This window comes from Siphateles boraxobius, unplaced genomic scaffold (assembly GCF_051911475.1).
Source record: "Siphateles boraxobius isolate OS27281-9 unplaced genomic scaffold, OSU_SipBor_1 22, whole genome shotgun sequence".
NCBI lineage: Eukaryota > Metazoa > Chordata > Actinopteri > Cypriniformes > Leuciscidae > Siphateles > Siphateles boraxobius.
The window spans coordinates 17,133,351-17,157,105 of NW_027508833.1; the positions used below are offsets into that span (position 1 = coordinate 17,133,351).

Below are 23,755 nucleotides of genomic sequence, written 5' to 3' on the forward strand. Positions count from 1 at the left end.
TCTAGCGCAACAGGACGGAGAGAGACTGCGCTAATGACACTGAGCTACTTACTTGGCATTTCCAGATGTGTTCTTCTTACGTTTGAACATGTTAAGAAGGCTGTTGCTCCTGCAAGCAATTTTCCCATCGCCCACATGCATACGGACCACATCGGAGGTGGTGAACGCGCTGCGTACGTTCCTCTCAGGCTTAGCGAGTATTATGTACATTTTTGGCGTGAACATGCAGCCGAGAGCCACCGTCACGCTGAGACTCACAGAGAAGGACGTGGTGATGATCTTGTAGTTGGAGCCGAAGTAAATCGGCACAAAGGCCAACCAGATTATACAGGTGGTGTACATGGTGAAGGCAATGTACTTGGCCTCGTTGAAGTTGGCAGGGACATTACGAGTTTTAAACGCATAATAGGTGCAGCTGAGAATGAGCAAGCCATTATAGCCCAGTGGCGCCACCATGCCCACATTACTGGTATTGCATATTAGAAACACTTCTCGAATACTGGGGTATGACTTAATCGGCTCTGGAGGCTCCAAGATAATCAACGTGACCTCCAAAGTCAGTTGCACGCTGATGAGGATGAACGCGATCACCACTTGCGCCCAGGCACTCATGAAGCGCGGTTTACGTGTGCATATCTTCTTCTTGCTGCCAGCCAGAATGCGAGCAATGCGGTTGGTCTTGGTGACGAGGGCCGAGTAGCACATGGAGGCAGAGAGGCCAACGAGGAGGCGCTGCAGGTAACATGAGGCTAGGGTGGGACGGGCGATGAGAGTGAAAGGGCAAATGTAACCCAGGAAGATGCCAGCCAGGATGATGTAGCAAAGTTCACGGCTGGAGGACTTGACGACTGGCGTGTCTCGGTACAGTATGAAGATGAAGGTGACAAAACTTGTCACTAGGATGCCCAGACATGAAAAGACGACAGCAGCAATGGATTCAGGATGACTCCACTCCAGGTAGCGCAGGGGAAGTGGCTCACAGACTGAAGAGACAAGACAAAATTATTATATCAATGTGAGACTATGAACACAATGCATGAAATTAGAATTAAAAGTGTTTGTTAAGGCAAGCATCACTATTGCTGTACTGTCGTAGTACTCGAGACCACTTTTTGAAGGTCTCGGTCTTGTCTAGGTATCAACCGCATTTGTAATTGTACTAGGTCTTGTCTCGGTCTCAGACCAATAGGACTCTGGAATTTATTTCAAGAACAGTCAAGACTACAGCTGCAGGGACATCACAAAATTTCCTGTGCATTGACGGATTTATTTTACATGCTCTACATAGTGTATAATTATTATTCTAACTGTATACACTGTTATTGTTATACTATTATAACTTTATTTATTAAATATAAGACATTTCTCAGGGAGTAAATATGTATCTTTTAGATGAAATTGCCGAGTGCTGGTCTGGTCTGGTCTGGTCTTGTCTTGGTCTCAACCCCTCAAGTCTTGGTCTTGATCTTGGTCTCAACACACCTTTAGTCTTGGTTTCAACATACTCAGGTCTTGGTCTTATGGTCTTGGTTTAGGTGGTCTTGAATACAACACTATACTGTGCTATTAGCGGTGTGCAATTAATTTTCTAAGCATCAAACTTTCCATTTTGTCTGGTGTACAATAAAGTGAACAAAATAATCGAACAGACTTACACTGAAGGGGGGAGCCAAGCCAAAAATACAGATCAGAAAATCCTAGGAAACCACTTTGAACACCATAGCAACTGTATAGCAACACACAAAAAATACTCAGAGCACATTAGCAACCAAAAAGCAATGTTTTGACAACCAGCCACAAAAAATTTGGAATGAGTTTTGTTAATTTAACCAGTAAGTAACCACCTAGCAATGCCCTAGGCAACTACTCAGAAATGCACCAAACCCCACTCAGAACATGGGACAGTAAGTAACCACCTAGCAATCCCCTAGCAACCTCATAGCAATGCACAAAAAACAAAACCACATAGCAACATCCTGGCAAATGCCCACAAAATGTTGGAATGTGTTCTGTTGATTTGGACCAGTAAGCAACCACCTAGCAATGCTTTAGCAACTCTTTTGAACACCCTAGCAACTGCATAGCAATGCACTTAAATGTTTCTGAACACCTTTTAACCACATAGTAATGCCCTGGCAACCTGACAAATAAATTGGGGTTGTTTTCTTTTAAAATTTGGGCCAACACACCTGCAGAGCTTTTTCCCATTTTACTTTGGACTCAAATTATTCATAAGATGCCATGCATTATGAATGTATGGCTCCAACAATATGCAAACACTTAAAGATGCCAACAGGGGATTAAGATCAAAGCGTACATTGTTGAATATGAAATAAAAATGGCAAAAGCGTTCACTTCGCATTGCTGCGTGTCTTTGTAGGACTGGCCATCTGAGTGTGGCCAGCTCGCTTATGCACCAAGTGCTAAAGTAGGTTTCCAGCTCACCTAAAAATATACAGCACCTCCACTAAGGGACCGGCCATAAGAAAGAACCAAGCCAAAGGAGAGTTGAGAGACTGCAGCAGGAGAGAGGAAATGAATGCTTCCTCATTACCAACACCAGAATTCATGAAAGCCAGACCCTTTTACGAAAGATTAAAACTCAAGGGCACAACCATTTACATCTAGCAGGATATGAATAACTTCCTAAAAGATAAATAAAATTCATATTTTTCAGCATTCCTGACCATTGCCGCATGTTTTTTTTTTTTAGCTATGGTGAATATGTGCATTACAGCAGAAACATATATGGAACTATAGAGAGAACTAATGAAAAATACATTGCTAGGACACTCTAAGCTGCTGCATTGACATTGACCATCATAGTGTATGAAAATAGGCCAGAGAAGTAGGCAGTGAACTAGGGCTGTCACAGGCGATAAGTTGTACGGCACAAGCAATCTGTAAAAATGATAAATGGCCTTCAGGTGTCATGGGAAACCTTTTCAAAAATAGGACAGTGAAGGTCTCTTAAAGAGCCAAATCAGTAATAATGCAAGACTTGGAGAATAGTCCTCTGCATGGGTGTTTGATGCTTTGATTCAGACACATTTTCTTTTGACTTCAAAAATCAAAACCGATTAAAGGGAATTACCAAAACTCTGGGCAAAAGCACCATAGGTAAATCTCTATTGGATTTTGACATTTTCTGAAGAAATTTTCATTGCTTGTCCATGCAGAAGTCACCACAGTAAGTCTGATTGCTTAGAAAAAAAATATTGCACCTCTCCTCAACAAGCCTGATAGAATAAATGCTGACAGATAGTGGATTGTTTTAAGATGCAGACTAGCTTATATATTTGAATATTTAGTTTTACAAAAAACATTCAAATGAAGACCGGTTGATTGTCACATAATTTCCCTATAGTATCTCCATTGTTTCTCTAATACAACTACGAGACTAAACAGAGAACTTTTGAAAACTCTTTTGAAAAGAATTTTAACCAGAACATGACATCTGAACAAGTAACATCCACTTTTGTTCTGACCAACTAAGGAAAAAAAAGCATTGCAGTAAATCGGGCTGATTAAATCTAACGATCGCTTATTATATCACGTCAAACTGTGCAAATTATACTTTGTTCTCAAATTGTTAATGTTAACAACATCAGCATTGCGTGACTACATTAAAAGGGGCATTCAGCAACTATTTCAACTTAATAAAACCGTTTAGAAATCATTTGGATGGTTTAATAACCTGTTCTGGTGAGAATGGTGACTTTCCCCGGTCCCCCCAACGTTCCTAGGTGGAAAACCAACCTTGCAACATGGGGACTAACGTCCCGGTAAGTTGGAAATAGGAAATCTTGTGAGAAGCGAGAACAAGCGAAAAACACAAACTGCTTTACGGCAATTCGACAGAAACACACACGCCGACCTTAATGTGTATGATGTATTACCCACCTCAGTAGACATAGCTCCACACGATAAAGTTGGCCGGCTCCAATAATAACAAATGCACATGAGCAGTGGTAGAAAGGGGGAGGAGGGTGCCGCAAGTGAGGTTTTTTTTTACGATATTTTTGTGAAATATACGCCTCACAGCTGTAGGGGGAGCTCATTGACAAAACATGCGACAACAAAAGTGAAAATCAGCTAAGAAATAGCTAGAGTTGCCGAATGCCCCTTTAATGCCCTTTCGATATTTATCCTTGTTTTCGCATGGGCCCGGTTGCAGTCTCTTTTTTTTTGTATCCACTCCGAAGTCCGAACAAAGTCTTTTGCATTTTACAAGACGAGACACCTTCATTGTGTGTACAGATGTGACGTAATGACACAAAGACATGGTCCAATTTCCCACGAAAATCCACCAGTACCACTGGAATTAAAAACATTATTACAAGCTTACAGTTTTGAATCGAGCTAAGGCAGGCAGATAGTTTTGAACACTGGTTGGTTATGCACTTGCCCAAAATTTTATTTTGGATAAATTTTAACCCAAAAAAGTTATGGAATGCAGATTTAAACAAAATACTATTGCAATAAAATGATGACTAATGCGAATGAAGTACCGTGCAGTTCTTCGTCTGGCCACCATCCCAGCTCACAGGCTTTGCAGGTGAACTCATCCTGGACATATTCATTGTCCTTGCAGGCTGTACAGATCCAACAACAGCTCACCTCCCCTTTCCTGATCACCTGTGAGAACACATTACACACATTTACCCAGTGGACTAAAGTTTCTTTAAGAAGAAGCAACTTAAAATAACGGCAACAATACAAATGCATCTGCATGAGGGTTTTTGCTAAATGCTAATAAATATGCAAACTTACCTTGATCTCTCCTTTGGAGCAAGGCTCACTGCAGACAGATCGGACCATCTCACTGCGGTTCATCTGGATCATATAATCATCGATACTTAGAATGCCTTCATGCCACGAGCCGACGTTTATATAGTCGTAGACTCCAGGCTCTACATACTGCAGGTTCATAATGTCATACCTTCAAGAAAGAAAGACACAAAGTTATTTTACAGTCAAGCATAATTATTATTGTTCCTCATGGTTACATTTACGCATTTTTTATTCTGACTTTATAACACGCAATTGGAAGGTATAAAGTCAGAATTGCGAGATATAAACTCACAATTGCAAGATGTAAACTCGTTCTGTGGCGGAAACAAGATTCAATAGTAATTACACTGCATTCAAGATATTAATTTAGTTTAACACTTACACTTACACAGTGTGTAACTCATCGTACACTGTTTGTGCTACAAACACGAATGATGAATATGAATTGATGAATATTCTTTATGAATATGAATAGTATTTGTGATTTTTGGTCAAAACATCCAGAAATTCCTGCAAGTGAGTGTTTGCTGAAGCCAGGCCATTGGACTCCACGATGGTTTAAAAATTAATTAATTGCTATTTTTCTGTTATTCATTTAGTGCATAAAATGTAGCTTTATGTAGGCCAGTAAGTAAGACTGACCTGCCTGGCGAGTCCCCGTTTTCATCGAACCACACATCTTCTCCAGACACACCAGTAAAGGAGGTCTTGAGGAGAAAGTCTAGCAGTTTGCTGCCATCAATGGGGTCCATCGCCTCACAAAGTCCCTCATAACCCGGGCACAAGTACTCATGCATATCATGAAGGCCATGAGCCATGGCATAGATGGCATTAATGACGAACCCCATCTTACTGTCCTGGACATAGTTATCCTCAAGGCTTTCATAACCTGAGAGAATCAGCAATCCAAACAGCAATTATTAGAGCATCACTGTGACAAATTGAGAGTCTTAGTCAACATAAAACAACATTTGCAACCCAATTTACTTCCTTATATATCTAAACACCTATTTGACTATTGGTTAACATTGTCCAACAGCCTGCATGGCCTAAGTGATGTTAGCTGAAAAGGAAAGTCTTTTTATACAGACAATGGAGACAAATAGTTTTTCTTTGGAATATTGTGCACAGTAAAACCAGAAACATGCATTAAGAAAGTAAATAGGGTCCATTTTGATTTCATATTGACAACACTAAATCATTTAGAAATACCTGCAAATTCTACAAAATAATTATTCCACTTTTACTGAAATGAAAATCTGTTACAAAAAAACCCTCACTGTAACAGTTCAGCCATATTTTCCGATCACATTTTATAGAAATATAATTTTTGAGCACTTGAAAGAGAAAGATAGGGTGTCCAGAGACACATTATTATTCCAAAGCCACCGGCGACAGGACAGTAAGTTCTTTCTATTTCCATTAGTGAATCAAAAGACAGCAGCATTAAAACAGAAGATCAAAGGAAATGCTTGTTGCCATGGTGAAGCAAACCATTTATGTAACCAAACTCAGCATTTAATTAGTAATGGTCATGAATTTGACATTATTATTAATTGAGCAAGGAAATTAATTATTCATCCATGTTCTCATTCTTGCCCGTCTCTCTCAAGCTATTGTAAATGTGTCTGACAATTGAAAAAAAGGTCGCTGTATTAATTCAAAGGAAAGGGCAATGTCAAAGGACACCCTATCGGATCACTATCTGGAGATCTGTAACAAGCCAGCAGGAAGCATTATCAGGCACCGTAGCTGATAAATATGATGATTTTGAAGATTAAGAAACACATTTTCAACGAAAACTCTCACCATAACATGGCTCTCACATTACACGTGTAAAATAAAGGGCATTGCAGCAAGCAACGGGGGAAAGCTAAAACCTAGGCATGCTTCGCGGAAAATGCTGTCTTGGTTGATCCCTCATTTTAAATGGGCACAAACCATACGAAAGCAGTGACACTTTGAGGACAAACTGAAACATTAAATCCATGTTTTATTAATGATAGAGGCAGATTGTGAGAAGGATTTCTCAGTGTTTCTTACACCCTCGCTCTCTATTCAATCATTTATGTGCAAAAACAACATACTTTCTATGGTATGTCAAAGGTTTGTTTACATGCAAAGATAAATATTTAGGACAGAAGGTCTCAGTAAAGATATGATACTGTGCTATGATATTTCAACTCAAATATCCTCCCATCATATAAAAATGTATCATCAAATCTCATAAAAAATCCCATCAAAATCATGACGATAATCAGATAAAATGTATGAAATGTATGTATGAATGTGTTGTCTAACTTTTACTTTCTAACTAATTTTTAACATTTTGTAATATTTTACTTTTTAGGAGTAAATAAATAAGTAGTCTGCATATACTATGGCCCCATTTAAAATTAGTTTAAAATTCAATAGTGAACAACAAAACAACAAAAACTCTAAAATTCTTCCACCACAGTCACAGTATGACATCGATACAGTTTTTGTTTTTTGTTTTTTGTTTGTTTGTGTGCAAATTTAGCAGATGCATGTTGTAAGTGGAGCCAAATCTACAGAAATAAGAAGCGTGACCTCTTTATTTCTTCTCTCTGAAGGCTCTGATTCATATTAGCACAAGCAACTAAAAATGCTTGGAGCTTAAAAAAAGTGTCCCATGCAGCATAGCCAACTGGCATGAGAGATCTAGTTAATGTTATTGGGATATACAGTAAAGTTCAAACCAAAGTGCCCTTAAAGATGCCAATATTTTGGGGATAAAACATCCCAATAACTTCATATATTAGAGGTCAACCGATATACAGTGCCACTTTGTGACCTCATTGACAATAGTAAAGGACAGTCTTTTTTATTAACCTTTACTAGTGATCCGAAATTGTAGAAAAAAGACTTATGTTTTATACAGACACAGATGACAGAGCATAATTTACTTTAAATTCATATGGTTGCACAATATCAGTCGACCTCTAGCTATATTTCTGAAGTGAGGTGTCTCCACGTTAGCTCTTCAGAAAAATATTAACTTACCATCTTGGAGTTCTAGACAAAGAAATAATAACAGAACAACACACTATAACTATTTCTCTGTTTGATTATTTGTAACAATTTTCATTTTGGCTTTATGTTCGTTGCACAGAGTTAAAATGATAATTTTGCTTCAAAATCATTTGACCAATGAAAATTCACCTCTTGCTTAAAACAACTAAAAAAAGAAAATAAATAAATAAAAATTATATAGCAAAGCAATGCTGTAAAAAACACACACATATATGGACAACTAACATGAAAACAGCATAAAATCAGATAATAAACTGAGTGGCATGCTTCCCTGTATTTATAATGGCACTTAAATAAGTTGTATAAAGGTTACATTTTTTTTATTATTTATCATGTTACAATATTTATTGCATTGTGAAGACAGAATGTGGCTGCAAATGCAGAAAAGAAAGTTAGGTGTCATTTTGACAACATGCTTACTGAGTGTTGTCTTTAAATAGGGATGTTAAATATCTTATGTTAATAAATATCAACCCAGCCAGCCAGAAATGTGCCATACAAAGAGTTAATTTACCTAGATCACCTTTTTCAGTCAGCAGAGAATGTTTCAAAGATACAAAAAGAGCAAAAAACACAAAAAATGCCTTTAAATTAGTATAAACCTAAGAAGCAAGTATTTTCTTTTCTTCTGTTTTGGGAAATAACAGCTATTCTGTAGCATGCAAAATGGGTCATTCCTTTTCTGCAGTACATTTTATTTTTACTTTTCTTTAAAATCTATATGCTTGTTGCAATTGCAATTTAAGAAGATCTGTTTATAAAACATACTCTGGTGAGACATTTTATTAACTAGCCTAAAAAATGATGAGAGCTAAAGCCCTGAACATGAGCCATGCTTTATTTTAAGAACTTCAAAATAATTAAGATATATTTAACGTGGCTTGCCCAGTCAGATGCTCTGACAGATACTTTGCGCTGTTTAATGCAGTGTTTGCACTCGAACTGCGTCGATACGATGAGAGACGAGAGCGAGAGACGAGAGCGCAGCACCCGGATTGTTAAAACTTAAAAATCCGGGTGCTGCGCTCTCGTCTCTCATCTTGAGACTGCCGAGGCACTTTCTCAGGATTCCTCTGCCAGTTCTGATGTTCTTCCGTCTTCAGAGAACCCAATGCTCGAGCTGTCTGCTTCCAAGGTTCCGGACATTGTCAGCATCGAGGGTGGGGATTATGGAGATGACTCGCCACTCCATGTCCCCGCATATGAGGAGCTGGTGGAGATTTTTTCTCAAGCTGTGGACCAGTTAAACATCGTCTGGCCACGTGAAAGGCAGGAAGCGCAGACAAAAAGTAAATTAGATTAACGCTTCCTGCAGCATAGAGAACAACCTCATCGTCGGGGTTCGCCGTTCTTTCCCGATTTACATAACGAGTTGTGTATATCGTGGAACTAGCCTTATTCCTCTTGTAATTTCAACCCCCCAGTATTACATTACAGCAATATTGTGGGGGTGGGAGAGAATGGTTATGGGATGATGCCTCGGGTGGAAGAGCCATTGACCAGTTATATTTCCCCCCACGCTGCATCATCCCTAAAAACCCCGTGCTGCCCACCAAACCCTGCTGTGATACTTTGGTGGGCAGGGCTTATATGGCTTTGGGTCAGGCTATGGCAGTACTGCAGGCATACCAGGTTGACTTTCTTAAAGTGATTGATGAGGGCAATCATCAACTCCAGAAAATGTTGCGGAGTTGAGAAAGGCTGCAGACTTCTCTCTCAGAGTCACCAAGAAAATGGCCCGTGCTATCGGCCTATCCTAACAAATGTAGAATCTCTTCAGGCTGCCCCACCCGTGGCAGAGCGATCGAGGTCGCCTCCTCCGCGGAGCCCACAGGAAATCAATGTCGGCTTCCCGCTGTCAAGTGCGCTTCGGTACGCATCGGTTTCCAGCGAACGCACGCCCCACAGCACCACAGGGTTGCGGCCAGGCAGTGTTCCCAGCAGTACAGGGAGTCCGGGTTTTACAGCCGTTACTTAATAGTTCCCGAGAAGGATAATGGGTTGCGTCCAACATTAGATCTGAGGCACTTAAAGGGGTCATATAATACAATTTTTGTACAAGCTAATATGATTTTTTAGGGTCTAAATTAAAAGTTTGTAATATACTTTAATTAAAAATTCTCATTAGTATTGTAAGAAAACACTTATTTTACCTGGTCAAAAACAGCTCTGTTGTCAGCACTCGTTTAAGTGTATGTGTCTTTAAATGATAATGAGCTTTGCTCACCCCGCCCCTCTGTTCTGTGCGTACACCGTTCGTAACACAATAACACAATAACCATAACGTGTGGGATTATGAATTATATTGAGAACGACATAGAAAACATGCCGTAATGTACCCTGAGTGTAAACCTTAGCCGCATTCATCGTGAAGCTAGCGATTTGCAAAGATTAATATAAATATTAATATAAGGTTAATAAAACGTTACACTCACTTCAGTTCTTCTGGAGGTGCAGCAGGAACACGAATAGTTGGTTGGTACCGATCCTTTTTTCAGGAGCAGCTTCTTAGCAAAACCAGCTTTATACTGACCCTCCTTGTTTATAAAGCAGTCTGGTGTGTGAAAGGATTTGCGCAAACATAAAAGTATTTACGTTGATCATGGGGAATAATCCCTTTGAAAAACAAACTCAGCCACTGCGTCTTCAGCGGTTCGGATTTAGGAACATTAAAATGACTGCTGTGTTCCATATTGTACCCAAGAATAGAACACCACTTCGCTTAGACTCCATTCTGCTCATAGACAGTGCTCCAGCGTACTTTTCGGCACGACATCGGTCCGCGCGGACTATGATTGACAGCTCGCTCACGAGCGAGGGCGTGTCTGTGTTGAAACACTGCTGTCAATCAACAATCGTGGGAGGGGCGTCCGACCGTGTGACGTCACACGGTCGAACGGCTCAATTTGAGGCATGGAAAAACATATAAGGAGATTAAAACAAAATCACTGGATGGATTTTTATCATTATATGATGGTTGTGTACAGGCACTGCCAACGCACATTTCAGTACAATCAACTTGTAAAAGTGCATGTACCATTATATGACCCCTTTAAATCGGTCTCTGAAGAGGTTCAGGTTCAAGATGCTCACGATTCTCATCATAGTGAATCAAATTCAATCAGAGGATTGGTTTGTCACGATAGATTTGAAGGATATATTATTTCCACATTTCCATCCTTCCATCTCAGAGGAAGTTCCTGAGGTTCGCTTTCGGGGGCAAAGCATTTCAATATCGGGTTCTTCCGTTCGGCCTAGCTCTCTCCCATCGCACATTTACCAAATGCATGGATGCAGCTCTAGCTCTGCTGAGGCTTCAGGGTATCAGGGTGCTAAATTACATAGACGACTGGCTTATTATGGCCTAGTCACAAGAGCTGGCAGTTCGTCATCGAGATGTCATCCGTGCCCACATCCAGAGCCTGGGGTTAAGACTCAACAAGAAAAAAAGCATGTTGGCACCAGCCCAGAGAACCACGTTCCTGGGAGTGGTGTGGGAATCAGTCACGATCCGGGCACAATTGTCTCCTGCACGGATGTAGTCCCTCCTGGCCATGGTGACCAGGATAAAGCTAGGCCAAGCCATCACTGTATAACATTTTCAGAGACTGTTAAGGCTCATGGCAGCAGCGTCCAACGTCATTCCATTGTGCTGCGCATGAGGGCCCTGCAGTGGTGGTTGGAAACCAAGGGGTTTTCCCTGAGGGGGAAACCATTCCCCATGATCAGGGATACGCAGAGATGCCTTCGTTCCCTATCTATGTGGAAGAAAACTTGGTTTCTGTCACAAGGTCCTGTGTTGGGAGCGTCATGTTGCCAGAAAGCCGTTTTGACAGATGCCTCCCTCACAGGCTGGCGCGCGGTCACGGACGGCCGGTTTACGTACTCCTGGCACATAAATTGCCTGGAAATGTTGGCGGTGTTCCGAGTTCTGAGAAGTTTCCTGCCAGACCTCATAGCTCAACACGTCCTTGTGAGGTCAGACAATACGTCAATGGTGGCCTATATAAATCATCAGGAGGGTCTGAGATCCAGCCCTCTATGCAAACTGGCGCATCAGATCCTCCTGTTGTCCCAGGGGAGACTGTTGTCTCTCAGAGCAACATACATCCCAGGGGATCAAAATCAGGGAGCAGAGATCCTGTCGAGGCAGGGGCTGAGGCCCGGGGAATGGAGACTCCACCCCGAGGTGATGGAATTGATATGTCAGAGGTTCGGCCCAGTGGAAGTGTATCTATTTGTGTCTTGAGAGACGATACACTTCCCACTGTGGTGCTCCCTCATGCATCCAGCTACGCTGGGGTTGGATGACATGGTGCAGACATGGCAGAGGCTGCGTCTGTACGCTTTCCCCCCGATTGCTCAGCTCCCGGGAGTTCTAGAGAGGGTCCGTTGCGATGGGGTCAGTCTATTACTAGTAGCCCCATTGTGGCCGACCCGAGTGTGGTTCTCCGACATAATATCACTCCTAGAAGGCCCTCCATGGGAGATTCCCGTCAGGAGGGACCTCCTGACGCAGGCAGAGGGCTCAATATTTCACCCCCTCGGCCAGAGCTATGGAAACTGTGGGCCTGGCCCCTGAGGGGACACAATACCGAGAGGCCGGCCTGTCAGCAGGAGTAGTCGAGACCATACTTAGCTCTAGAGCTCCATCCACAAGGAAATTGTACGGCCTAAAATGGAATATTTTCACCGTATTGTGTAGAGAGCGTGAGGTGGACCCCAGTTAACTGCCCGGTGGCTTCAGTGCTGGAGTTCCTCCAAGATCGCTTCTCGGCTGGTCTTACCCCGTCCACACTCAAGGTGTGCGTGGCTGCCATTGCGGCTTTCCGCCTGGGTGATGGGCCTCTGGGGAGACATCAGTTGGTCATACGTTTCCTCCATGGGGCTTGGAGGATGAGACCTGTGGCTCGTACCAGAGTTTCCACTTGGGGCCTGGCAGTGGTTCTCGAAGGGCTGGTTGAGGCCCCCTTTGAACCTATGGAGTCGGCTGAGGCCAAGAACCTTTCCCTCAAGGTAGCCTTTTTGCTAGCCACTACCTTTTTGCCCGGAGTTTGCTCAAGGTGACGTTAGGGCTATCTTGCATCCCAGGCCGGGCTCTCTGCCAAAAGTACCATCGAATGTGGCACGACCTATGGTTCTGCAGGCTTTTCATCCTCCACCTCACGTGACGGCAGATGAGGAGAGACTAAATTTGCTCTGCCATGTCAGAGCTTTAAAATTTCATATTGAGAGGTCTTCTTCATGGCAGAAGTCAGACCAGTTGCTGGTGTGTTTCGAGTCGTCCAAACAAACCATCAGCAATTGGATTGTTCAGGCGATATCTATGGCCTATCAGGTGCGCAGTTTGCCTTCACCTTTGGCCGTGAGGGCTCATTCAACCAGGGGCATGGCCCCCTCCTTTTAGGGGCCCCGATCCAAGAAGTGTGTGATGCAGCTGGATGGGCCACCCCTCACACTTTTATAAAATTTTACAGTCTGGACATCCCTTCTATGCCTGGTACTCTAGTGCTCTCGTACTAAGTGTGCCTGTGCGCAGCTTCACACTGGGACAGGCAGGGCTCGTTGTGGCATAGTGGGTACTCATTCCCCAATGTGTCGTATCGATGCAGTTCGAGTTCCCTCGAAAGGGAACGTCTCGGGTTACGACTGTAACCCTTGTTCCCTGAGAAGGGAACGAGACACTGCGTCCCTCCACCACACCTCCCCCTGCCTGGGAGCGACTTGCTTCATCACCGAAGCTGAAGCTTGTTTGTGTCAGCGTTTCTTTGTAAGCTTCAGTGTATGCGTCATACGTTACGTCATGACGCAACACCAATCACGATTGGCCTTGGTTCATTCATGCTTCAGAGGCGCTACACTGGGGGGCCTTCCCCAATGTGTTGTATTGACGCAGTGTCTTGTTCCGTTCTCATGGAACAAGGGTTACAGTCATAACCCGAGACGTTTTCCTCAGTGCATAACTTACATTTTACAGGTATATTCTCCATCTCTAAAAGTTAGAAAGTCATGCAAATATTTACATTTTGCTATCAGGAGTGGACAGGTTTCCTAATTTGCAATAGAATAGTACAATAATTGACCGTTCGCAAAGACCCGCCCCCCTTAGTTACTGTCACTATGCCTGTCAAGCTACGCCGCTCTCACACACACCATGTTCTCACGCAGTGAAAAATACATTGCGGAGCAGAGAGGAGACTGACAACACGCTGACAGACAGGACACACCAGCTTACTTTTCGGTTACTTTTGATATTAAACAAAGTCTCAGTTTTCAAATTTTGTCATTTTTTAAAAGAAATTTAAACAAGTAATACCGTTTTGCTCATGAGCCGATCATCTCTTCCTTCTAGTTCATTTATAGTATCTAATAAACATGAATAAACATAAGAAGGAATGTTGTTTAAACCACGGAAAGGCGTCAGTATATTCAGTTTTTCAAATTCAAATCCTCCCATGTTAATCTACTTACTCTCCTGACTGCTTTGTCGGACAAAATGGCGGATGGCGAAGTAGGATTGGTCAGATCACCTGTCAGTCAAGCTCCCTGCGAACGGTCAATTCTAACCAAAATATACATTTGAATAAATATGTTTTGTTGGACATTAAATGTGCCGTGTGTACATTTTTAAACCTACAAGTTGTGCATTTTCATTTTAGCAGTAACTGTAAAGTGACTATTGTAATGGGGTAATCAAATGTAGGCTAATAATATTACTAAACTTAGATGAGTGAATGTGTTCCTCCTACCAGTTAAAAGTTTCACCATTCACTATTCACTATCACCATTTAGCCCCAAAATACAGAGATATGTTTTTTTGTCCATACCACAGAGCCCTCAAGAGGATGGTTATAATAGTGAATTTTATTCACAGAAAATTATAGAGGGCAAAGGATAAAGGATAATATTAGGAAAAAAAAACTTAACTGATTACAAATTAAAACAATACCTCGAAGTTTGACAGTTCAATTAGAGAAAGGAAAATATGAAGAAAAACCTGGAATATTTCTAAATATTTTTTCCCCCATTTGAGAAATTAGTACATATAAGTTTTTAATTGTGATACTTTAAGAAAAGAAAACTAAATCATATGAATTCATTAATATTTGATCTAATATATTCACATTCATAGGTCATCTATGATGGGGACATGGAAATATACTACATAGGAATGACCCATATACAGCCTCTCGCTCACTCCTCATACCTGAGCAGTTCTTCTTATAATTTGTGTTTTCTTGTGGGTGTCCCGGGAGGCGACACTGGAAACGATGCTGCCAGAATTCAGCAAACCAGGGGTTTCTATTGTTGGTGTTGAGGCGTAACTTCAGGTAGTAGTCATCAAAGGTTGTGACCTCTGCCGACTGAAGCTTCATAGTGATGCCGCCAACAGCTTCCTGCTCGTAGCCCTCCACAACCTCATCTCGGTCTGCCCAGCCATCACTGAAGGAAACCCCGCACAAAATTACCACTAACTTCCCTTTCAATCTCTCACTTGCAATGCCTAAATAACACTGATGCTCGAGTGCATTAACCTACTTTGGCATTGACTCAGTAAAGCTTACAATGCTTACTCTGTGTTATAAGTTTCATCATTAGAGTGATAAGATAATGACTGCCAGCAGATTGGTATAATCTTCTCTGAAAAAAAATTCTAGGTGGTAACAAGTTAAATAGTGTGGAACTAGATGCCTCTGCAATGCATAAACTAGTGGCATATCAAAATAGCATGAAAACGTTTACATAGCAGGCGGTAGTCTGTATTAGGCCAGCATTGATCCAAGTTTTTTTTTAGTCCCAGTCCATTCCTGCTTGAACCTTGAACATGTGTTGCTTGAGTTCATAATGAAGGTATCTTTCTGTGGTCATGGCAATATCAGCACCATCTGCCTCTCAGCATCTTCCTGGCAGAATGCCAAAAACTGACTATTATTAGTTGACAGAGACACTTCATATTTCACAAATGACAAAAATGTATTAGCAGCAGACAAGCATTATGTGTTATCAATGCATTGCCAAAAAAAAAAAAAATGCCATAATCAAGTGTTTCTTCAACTTCAGGCACTTTTATGTCCCAGAGGATGATTTTAATTTAGATTTTTAGGTCAAATTAAAACTGTCTTGGAAAGTTTTTGCCATGTCATGTGTGAAAAACTTTTATTTTGTCTCAATTCTTTCAGACAAATCTAACAGATAACTTTCTATATAAATTGAAGTTAGTTTAACACTGTATAAACATACAATATAAACGGACCTTGCGGTTTACCATTTTAAGAATAACTCCAAACACTGCAGGTTTATATATATATATATATATATATATATAGTTTTATATACTGTATAATTTGAAACACCATGGAAGATGCGCTAGACACCGATCTGCGTTATTTTAAAGCTACACTATGTAACTTTTTTTGTTCAAAAATAACAAAATTTTAATTATGAGTCAATACATCAGCAACCTTTCTTCCAAAACGTGAGTCACTAAAGTAAGCGTATTATATGTGTTTACATGTTAGACCTGTCGGGATGTTTTTACGGGAAATTGCATACATACGTCACTCGCCCGTGTATGTCTCATGGAGTAGGAGTGGCGTACACTGACAAAAAAGGTTACCTAAAATGATAACATCTAAAATCATTTATTTAATAATTTATTCCTAGTCAAAAATATTATTTGATATTGTTGAATCAACCTAAATACATTGGTTTATACCAATAAAATATTTTTTTACTGACAATTTCAGGTTACCACTTTTTTTACAGAGTATGTTAGCTGTCACAATGAGTGAGATAGATTGAAAGCAGATCATTCTCAAACCTCGAACAGGGAATCGCCCATTTTAAACAAGTGCCGAACAGAGGAGAGTTTGCTGGCAAAATTTAAAAGAAAGAATGCGACAGAGCTTGTAATAAAACGAGAATCAACATTGGCTTGGCATTTTTTGGAGATGGGATTTGAATTGTTAAAGCGACACAGAGATGGCATATTTATTACTCAACAGGTGAGTAAGGTATTTTACTGAACGGATAAATTCCCATATGTAGCTCTCTAACAGAGTTAATTGTAAAGCATTATCTATTGTAAAGGGTCATTTCATTCTGGTTGTTGTAAATTTAAGGAAGTACCATGTCTATTAATGGGTATAGCTACAGTAACGTCTTCAGCTCAGCTTGAGATCCTTTCCATCTAAACAGTTTTTGACTGTACTAAAGAATAAAAATACCATAATATGAAACAACTCTGGTGGAAGACATTGACTGGATCTAAAACCTTCAGATGACACGCAGATTGTATCCACGCTTTTTGTAACTTACCAAACCAGTGTTCAGAAAAGAGCGGCTCTCTTTCAATGTACGACGTTATTGAAAAAATATGTGTTCCCTTTCGTTGTCACTCCGAGTTACGTCGGATGACGACGAATGGGGTTTCGCTTAGAAAGCCTATCAACTTTGAGTATTGCAAAACGAGCCAATGGCAAAGAAATGCCATGGGTCTGCGGAATTTGCATAGCGTAACACCGCCCTACCTCGTGGGTATAAAAGGAGGACGCTGGCAACATGCAGATATGTTTTAGCTTCGGAGCCAAGTGTAATTCTTCACACCCTAAGCCATCCCTGATTTTGTCAGCTTCTTACGAGACGAGCAAACTCTCCAGTGTTGGTGTGACGGCGATCTCCCGGCGAGTGCACACTTCCTGCTTATCTGTGCGTGGTTTGCAAGTGAGTGTGTTTCTCCGCGGGCGCTTCAGCACTCGTATTTTTCTCTCACACAAGAGCTTGCACGCGGCACGTCTTTTTAAAGATGCCTCGACCGTGCACTTCTGGTTGCGGTTGACTTGTATCTGATTCTGATGGGCACGAGCGCTGTCTAGTGTGTATGGGCATTGATCACACTAGAGCAGCGCTCGTGGATGAGTCATGTTCTCTCTGTGGGAACATGACCAGCGCAACACTACGATCGAGACTCAATGACTGGTGGCCAGGGTGATCTGAGGGTGATCTGAGGGTGACTGTGTGAAACATAGCGCCGACTATCTGTCCATGCCCCACTGCACCTTCCTTAGTGTTACAACCCGCAAGTGTTCAGGGGATTACCGCTGGACCATCTTCGGGTGCCCCGCGGGTTTTTTTTTGGCGCTCCAGAAGAAGACGCTATGTCGATTGCAGCATCACAAGGCGGGTCTGAGTCGTCTGGAAGTGACAACTCGTCACAGCTGCCACCTTCGGGTGTGAATACTGCTGTGGCTCAGTCTGATCCAGAGATGACGGCCATGCTGACGGCCGCAAAATCGGTTTAGAGTGGACCCCTCCGCCCTGTCCCGAGCGCTCGCGGCTGGACCAATGTTTTTTGGGTGCAGCTGCTGGTTCCCGTCCACAGCCTGCCCCAATACCTTTCTTCCCGGATGTGCATGATGAAATCTCGAAGTCCTGGAAGACTCCCATGTCTTCTCACGACCGCTCGTTGATTTCATCCGCCTTTCCTCCCCTCGATGGGGCAGCTGCCCGTGGGTACACTGGGCTCCCCCCGCTTGAACGCTCTGTTGCGATGCAAGTGTGTCCTTAGAGTGCTTCTTCTCGTGGCGAGCCTAAGCACCCATCCAAAGCCTGTGGATTTTCGTCTACGTTAGTGGCGAAGTCTTACAGAGTGGTGGGACAGGCAGCTGCTTCTCTGCATGCCGTGGCCACTCTGCAGGTCTACCAGGCCCAGATGCCATCAAGAGGGTAGGGGACCTGCACGCATTCTCCGTTGACGAAGCGTGCCTGGAATTCGGGCCAGCCTACTCTCACGTGATCCTGAGACCCCGGCTCGGATACGTGCCCAAGGTTCCTACCACTCCCTTCCGGGACCAGGTGGTGAACCTGCAAGCGCTGCCCCTGGAGGAGGCAGACCCAGCCTTGGCACTGCTCTGTCCAGTACATGCTCTCCGCACCTATGTAGACAGAATGCAGTGTTTCAGGACCTCAGACCAGCTCTTTGTCTGTTATGGTGGGAAGCTGAAGGGAAAGGCTCTCTCCAAGCAAAGGTTGTCTCACTGGATAGTGGACGCCATTGCTTTGGCATACCAGCAGCAAGGTCGACCGTGCCCCCCTGGTGTGACTGCCTGGCGTCCTCTTGGGCTCTAGCTCGCTAACAGACATCTGCAGAGCTGCAGGCTGGGCGACACCGAACACATTCGCCAGATTCTACAATCTCCGAGTGGAGCCAGTGTCCTCTCATGTACTCGCTTCAACCAGCTAGTACTGGACCCGCTCAGGTGTCTTCGCTTGCTCGCTATTCCACTCCATGGACTAGATACGTGCGATATTCTCCTCAGGTGAGCTTCGCCGAAAGCCCTGAGTTCCTCCAGCACTCCTGACGTCAGCGCCAGTGTCTATTGCCTGCGCGTCGGCTAGGTGCCTCCCGTGTGCATGGTCCCTCCTCTGAGCGACGCCCACATGTGTATTTCCACTGTAAGCCTCTCTGAGCATGTGTCTTTCCCTTGGCAAGCCACCTTGCCACCACTGGGGTTGAAATATTGCACTTGCGGCTGGACACCCCAGTGTTCTCCATATGCATCCCTCCGGGTCATATGTGTATTCTCTGTAAGCACCCCCCCCCACCCCCCCACCCTCTGGGTTGGCAATAATTGCATATTCCTCTAAGCTATGGGATATGCTCCCCAGTGTACCTTGGTATTCCTGTGCTAAATAGGAGTCCTTCGTCCATGCCAGTCTCACGACAGGCATCTCATATTTACACAGGGCAATGGAAGACAGCCGAGAAGGTGGCGTGATTAGACTGGTAACCCCATTTGCCGTCATCCGACGTAACTCGGAGTGACAACGAAAGGGAACGTCTCAGTTACGTATGTAACCCTCGTTCCCTGAGTAGGGAACGGAAACGTTACGTCTGCCTGACACTTTCCGCTGTACCGCGGGGATCGCCTGAGCTTAGTCTTGGCTCCTCAGCGAAGAAACATATCTGCATGTTGCCAGCGTCCTCCTTTTATATCCACGAAGTAGGGCGGTGTTACGCTATGCAAATTCATTAAATAACATTAAAACTGAATTATTTTAATTGATGCTGTGTGCACACTTTTAACTAGTCAAATCAGCCTGGTGTGACTAGTATGTCTTTCATAGTAAATAACTAAAACGTAGGCTTTGAACTAGCCTCCTTTAAAACTCTCCTTGACCTAGAATAAAGCAGCCTTGGCCAATTGATGTTCCTCTTTTCACTTCATAGAAACCTGCAGCATCAGGAAATCATAATAATTTCTAAGCAGAATAGATCTGGTGCTTTATGAAACTATCAAAGATTATGCTTTAATTCCTTTAAATGTCCTCATTGTCTATAAACTAAACCTATAGTCACCTTCCGATGAGGAGGAATTCTCCAGCTACACCAAGGCGTCTCATGGCCATGAGGAGACCACGAACAGTCATTCCCTCGCAGAAACAGACCACCACGCGAGCTTTGGGCAGACGCTCTCGAAGTTTCCTCAGCAGCCGGTCGAAGTGTTTCTCCCCAGCGTTGCTGTAGATCTTGTCAGAGTGTGCAATACATAGACCCTCATGAGATACCAGTTCCTTAAAGGCCTCCATCCCACTCTCACCATAGTTCCCTGAGGAACGAACACCAACACAAGAGCATCTGCATCAGAGCTTCTCTCATTACCTCAATCCAGCTCACCTGAGACTGCTGTTAAAATGCATTGAGATGGACAACTTAACAGCATCTTCAAAGGTCTTAAAATCAGATGGACAATGCAAACTGACTTTAGCCTAACGTATTACACCCGGTTTCACAGACAAGGCTTAAACTAGTCCCAGATTAAATATTTGAGCTGTTTTAACTGAAAGTAACTTGCACTGAGATATCTTAAATCAGTGCCATTGTTTTGCCTCAAGATGCACACCTGTCATGTTTTTTTTTTCTAAGGCACATTTATAAAAGCTACTTTAATTTCCTAATTAAACTAAAGCCTAATCATGGCTTAATCTAAGCCCTGCCTGTGAATCTGCGCCTTAAAGTTCCATGACCTACCTTGAATATTACACACACAAAAAATAGACACAGAGTTGTCTATTAGCATTCAGAATGTAAGAATTGTCTCCTTTCAATTCAGGATATTAAATTAAAATGACAAAATATGTGTATTATTTGAATTAAAAAAGCAACATCCATATTCACAATTTACAATTCAATTCAAAAGGCATTACTGTTACTTTAAAAGTACAATATCAGGTCAAGGGTGAGTGAAAAATATGAATGATTAAAAAGAATGAAAGAATAAAAAAACAAATTAATGAACGAACCTACACACAACACAAATAATGAACAACTGACTTGAATGAATAAATGAATGAATGAATGACGAATAAACAACTGAAAGAACAAATTAACAATGAATGAATGAACAAATTAACAAAATAATGACTGAAGGAATTAAGCATATGAATGAATGAAACTACAGATTATGGCATTTATTTAATATTATGATTTGAGAGCTCAGCTTGTGACCCTGATTGTGCTTTCAAATGCTGTTAAGAAGATTACATTGTTACTTTTTAATCACAGATTGGGTTATATGTGGAATAATGTGCAGTGCTTGATATGAGACCAATATCAATCTCTTGATAATGATATGGTGATTAAAAAGTCTGTTAAAAAATGTCTTGCAGTTTTGACCCTGCATGGTTGCAGTGATATTTGATCAGATCATTTCATGCTATTTAAATGTTTCTCTTGGACATCAATGAGACTATGGAAAGCAAATAGAAAGTTAAATTCACAGTATCTCCTTAGCAAAAGTTTCAGAATAGATTTTAACATGTCAAAACTTGCTCCGATTTGATTTGATTTCAATACAAAACATTTCTTATCAAATTCTTCCAAAATCAAATGATCTAAGCTACTACACACATTCATTTGATAGTTCTAAACTCTTGTTGTTGTACATCAAAATGTGTCTATTTTATTTCACAGGAGAAACATCTTGATACTTCAGAATTCCAGGTCATAAAGTATCCTGAGCTTCAGAGAAGCTATAACTTACCCTCGGTGTGAACGGCTGACACATACGTCCAGTTGTAGCGTTTCACAATGTCCAAGAGAGCTCTGGCCTGAAGAGTGTCAGAGGGCACGACCCTAAGGAAGTACTTAAAGAGGGTTTTATCACTCAGATCAATGCTTGTAGCCGAGTACGCAATCTGAGGGATGTTGAAGAGCTGCAGCAGGTTCTGAACTTGAATGGCCACTGAGCTGGATCCAGGTCCGATCACACCAGCGATGGGCTTTTTGGTGGCTGGCGGCTGAGCAGAAGGATTTCCCTCAACACACCACTTCAACCCGTCTCTGTCATCACGGATGGAAATGAGAGAATCTCTTATGAACTCAATACTCTGTTCCAAAGCAACTGATGAGTACCAGCAGGAGTCCCTGATCTCACAACCCAGAGTGATGTTGGGAAGAAGGTTGGGATCAGCGTTTATTCTGTCCAGCGTGTGGAACATTGCTTCCACTCTTTGGATCCCGTACTGTTCCCTGATCTCACCGCACTTTCTCTCCGAGACCTTCTCTGCCGCTGGTTGATGATGGACAGAAAACAGAGCGCCGATGATGATATCGCCATCCATCCTTGCCACCGAGCGGGACGCTGCCCTGGGAATCACGGACCTCTGATGTATATCAGCTGATGAGATGGGATGGGTACAGAACAATAAGACTGAAAGACACAAAATAATAATGATATTTATTCTCTGCATTATCGTCGTCATGGTGTCAGATGTCTTCACTTCAAATCAGCTCCATCTTGCTGGTAAGAGACATAGATATTTGTTGCATTCCAGTCCAGCCAAAAAGCTTCCCTGCAGAATAAAGATGAGAATGAATCACTTCATATCGCATTCTAGCAGCATCATACAGATGAAATAAACTGTAAATGGTTTGTTCTTTTATAATTCATGCCAATAGATTAAAGTCACTGAATTCTGGACTGCGTTGAACCAGAAATTCACTTTGTCAAGAGCGATTCAATCATATTAAAAGTATATCCTGATGCTTTGTAGATTATTTCTGATGCAGATTGATTGATAGTTGATATTCAGAAAATGCACATCATCCTAGATATCCGCCATGGCCATGACATTTCTGAATCAAATAGATATTGAAACAGCTGGTGGAAAAAGGAAGTTTCGATCTGAACAGGTCAGAGAGTTGCACCATGTGCCTGTAGACGAGCTGTTCTGTGTTATAAATAACAAAAATATAATACCTTGTATTACAGCCGGCATGCAATAAGTGATCTGACTGATGTATATCTGTGTCATGCATTCAGTGCTCATTTAATCTGCTCATTCTCACCTGAAATCACAGCGTGTGTCGTCACATCTCTCTCCTGAGCTGCTGGAGCACAAACTGAGCCTCCTGTTTTCATCCTCCAACATGAGTGCAGGAACCTCCTCCTTTAGCATCACTTCATGTGAAAGCAGGTCAAACACCAGACACAGACACAAATACAGAGAAAAAAATTATTATACATTTAATCAAGTATGATATGTGTATGAGTATCTTGTTGCAATGAAGAAAATTAAACTAAAATGTGTTTCTATTATGTTTACTTCAGTTGTATTAGGCTATATGAAGGCAGCCAGAAAAGTCTGCAAGATTATCCAGATCTAATTTCCAGGTAACTCCACAAAACATCTTCAAAAAGAAACAGATACATTCAGAAAAGCACAGAAGTCACACAATTGATATTAGGGTTTGTATGGAGACACTAATGATGCAGAACAGGAGGAGATATATTACATATCACAGTGTACAGAATGTACAGACATTCAGACACTCCATTTCATTAAAAGGGTGACAGAGACTCCTAGTGGTGAGATGAACGTAATGCACTGGATACCACACTCAATT

At 42.1% G+C, this 23,755-nt stretch overlaps 1 protein-coding gene across 3 annotated transcripts in view; it reads right to left on the minus strand.

Annotated features, from left to right (window-relative positions):
- Positions 1–23,253, minus strand: part of grm1b (glutamate receptor, metabotropic 1b) — a 33,984-nt gene extending 10,731 nt beyond the window's left edge. For 2 of the 3 annotated variants that reach the window (XM_077238794.1, XM_077238791.1), the window contains exons 1-8: positions 23,198–23,253; positions 21,891–22,701; positions 20,207–20,456; positions 15,047–15,291; positions 5,437–5,683; positions 4,774–4,942; positions 4,512–4,638; positions 53–983 (exon numbers count right to left, since the gene is read on the minus strand). In XM_077238794.1, the coding sequence (XP_077094909.1) occupies positions 53–983; positions 4,512–4,638; positions 4,774–4,942; positions 5,437–5,683; positions 15,047–15,291; positions 20,207–20,456; positions 21,891–22,611 (2,690 nt within the window). In that variant the 5' untranslated portion in view covers positions 22,612–22,701; positions 23,198–23,253. The remainder of the gene's footprint in view (positions 1–52; positions 984–4,511; positions 4,639–4,773; positions 4,943–5,436; positions 5,684–15,046; positions 15,292–20,206; positions 20,457–21,890; positions 22,702–23,197) is intronic. The other variant, XM_077238793.1, reaches the window with a different exon arrangement.
- Between the last annotated feature and the right edge of the window lie 502 nt (positions 23,254–23,755).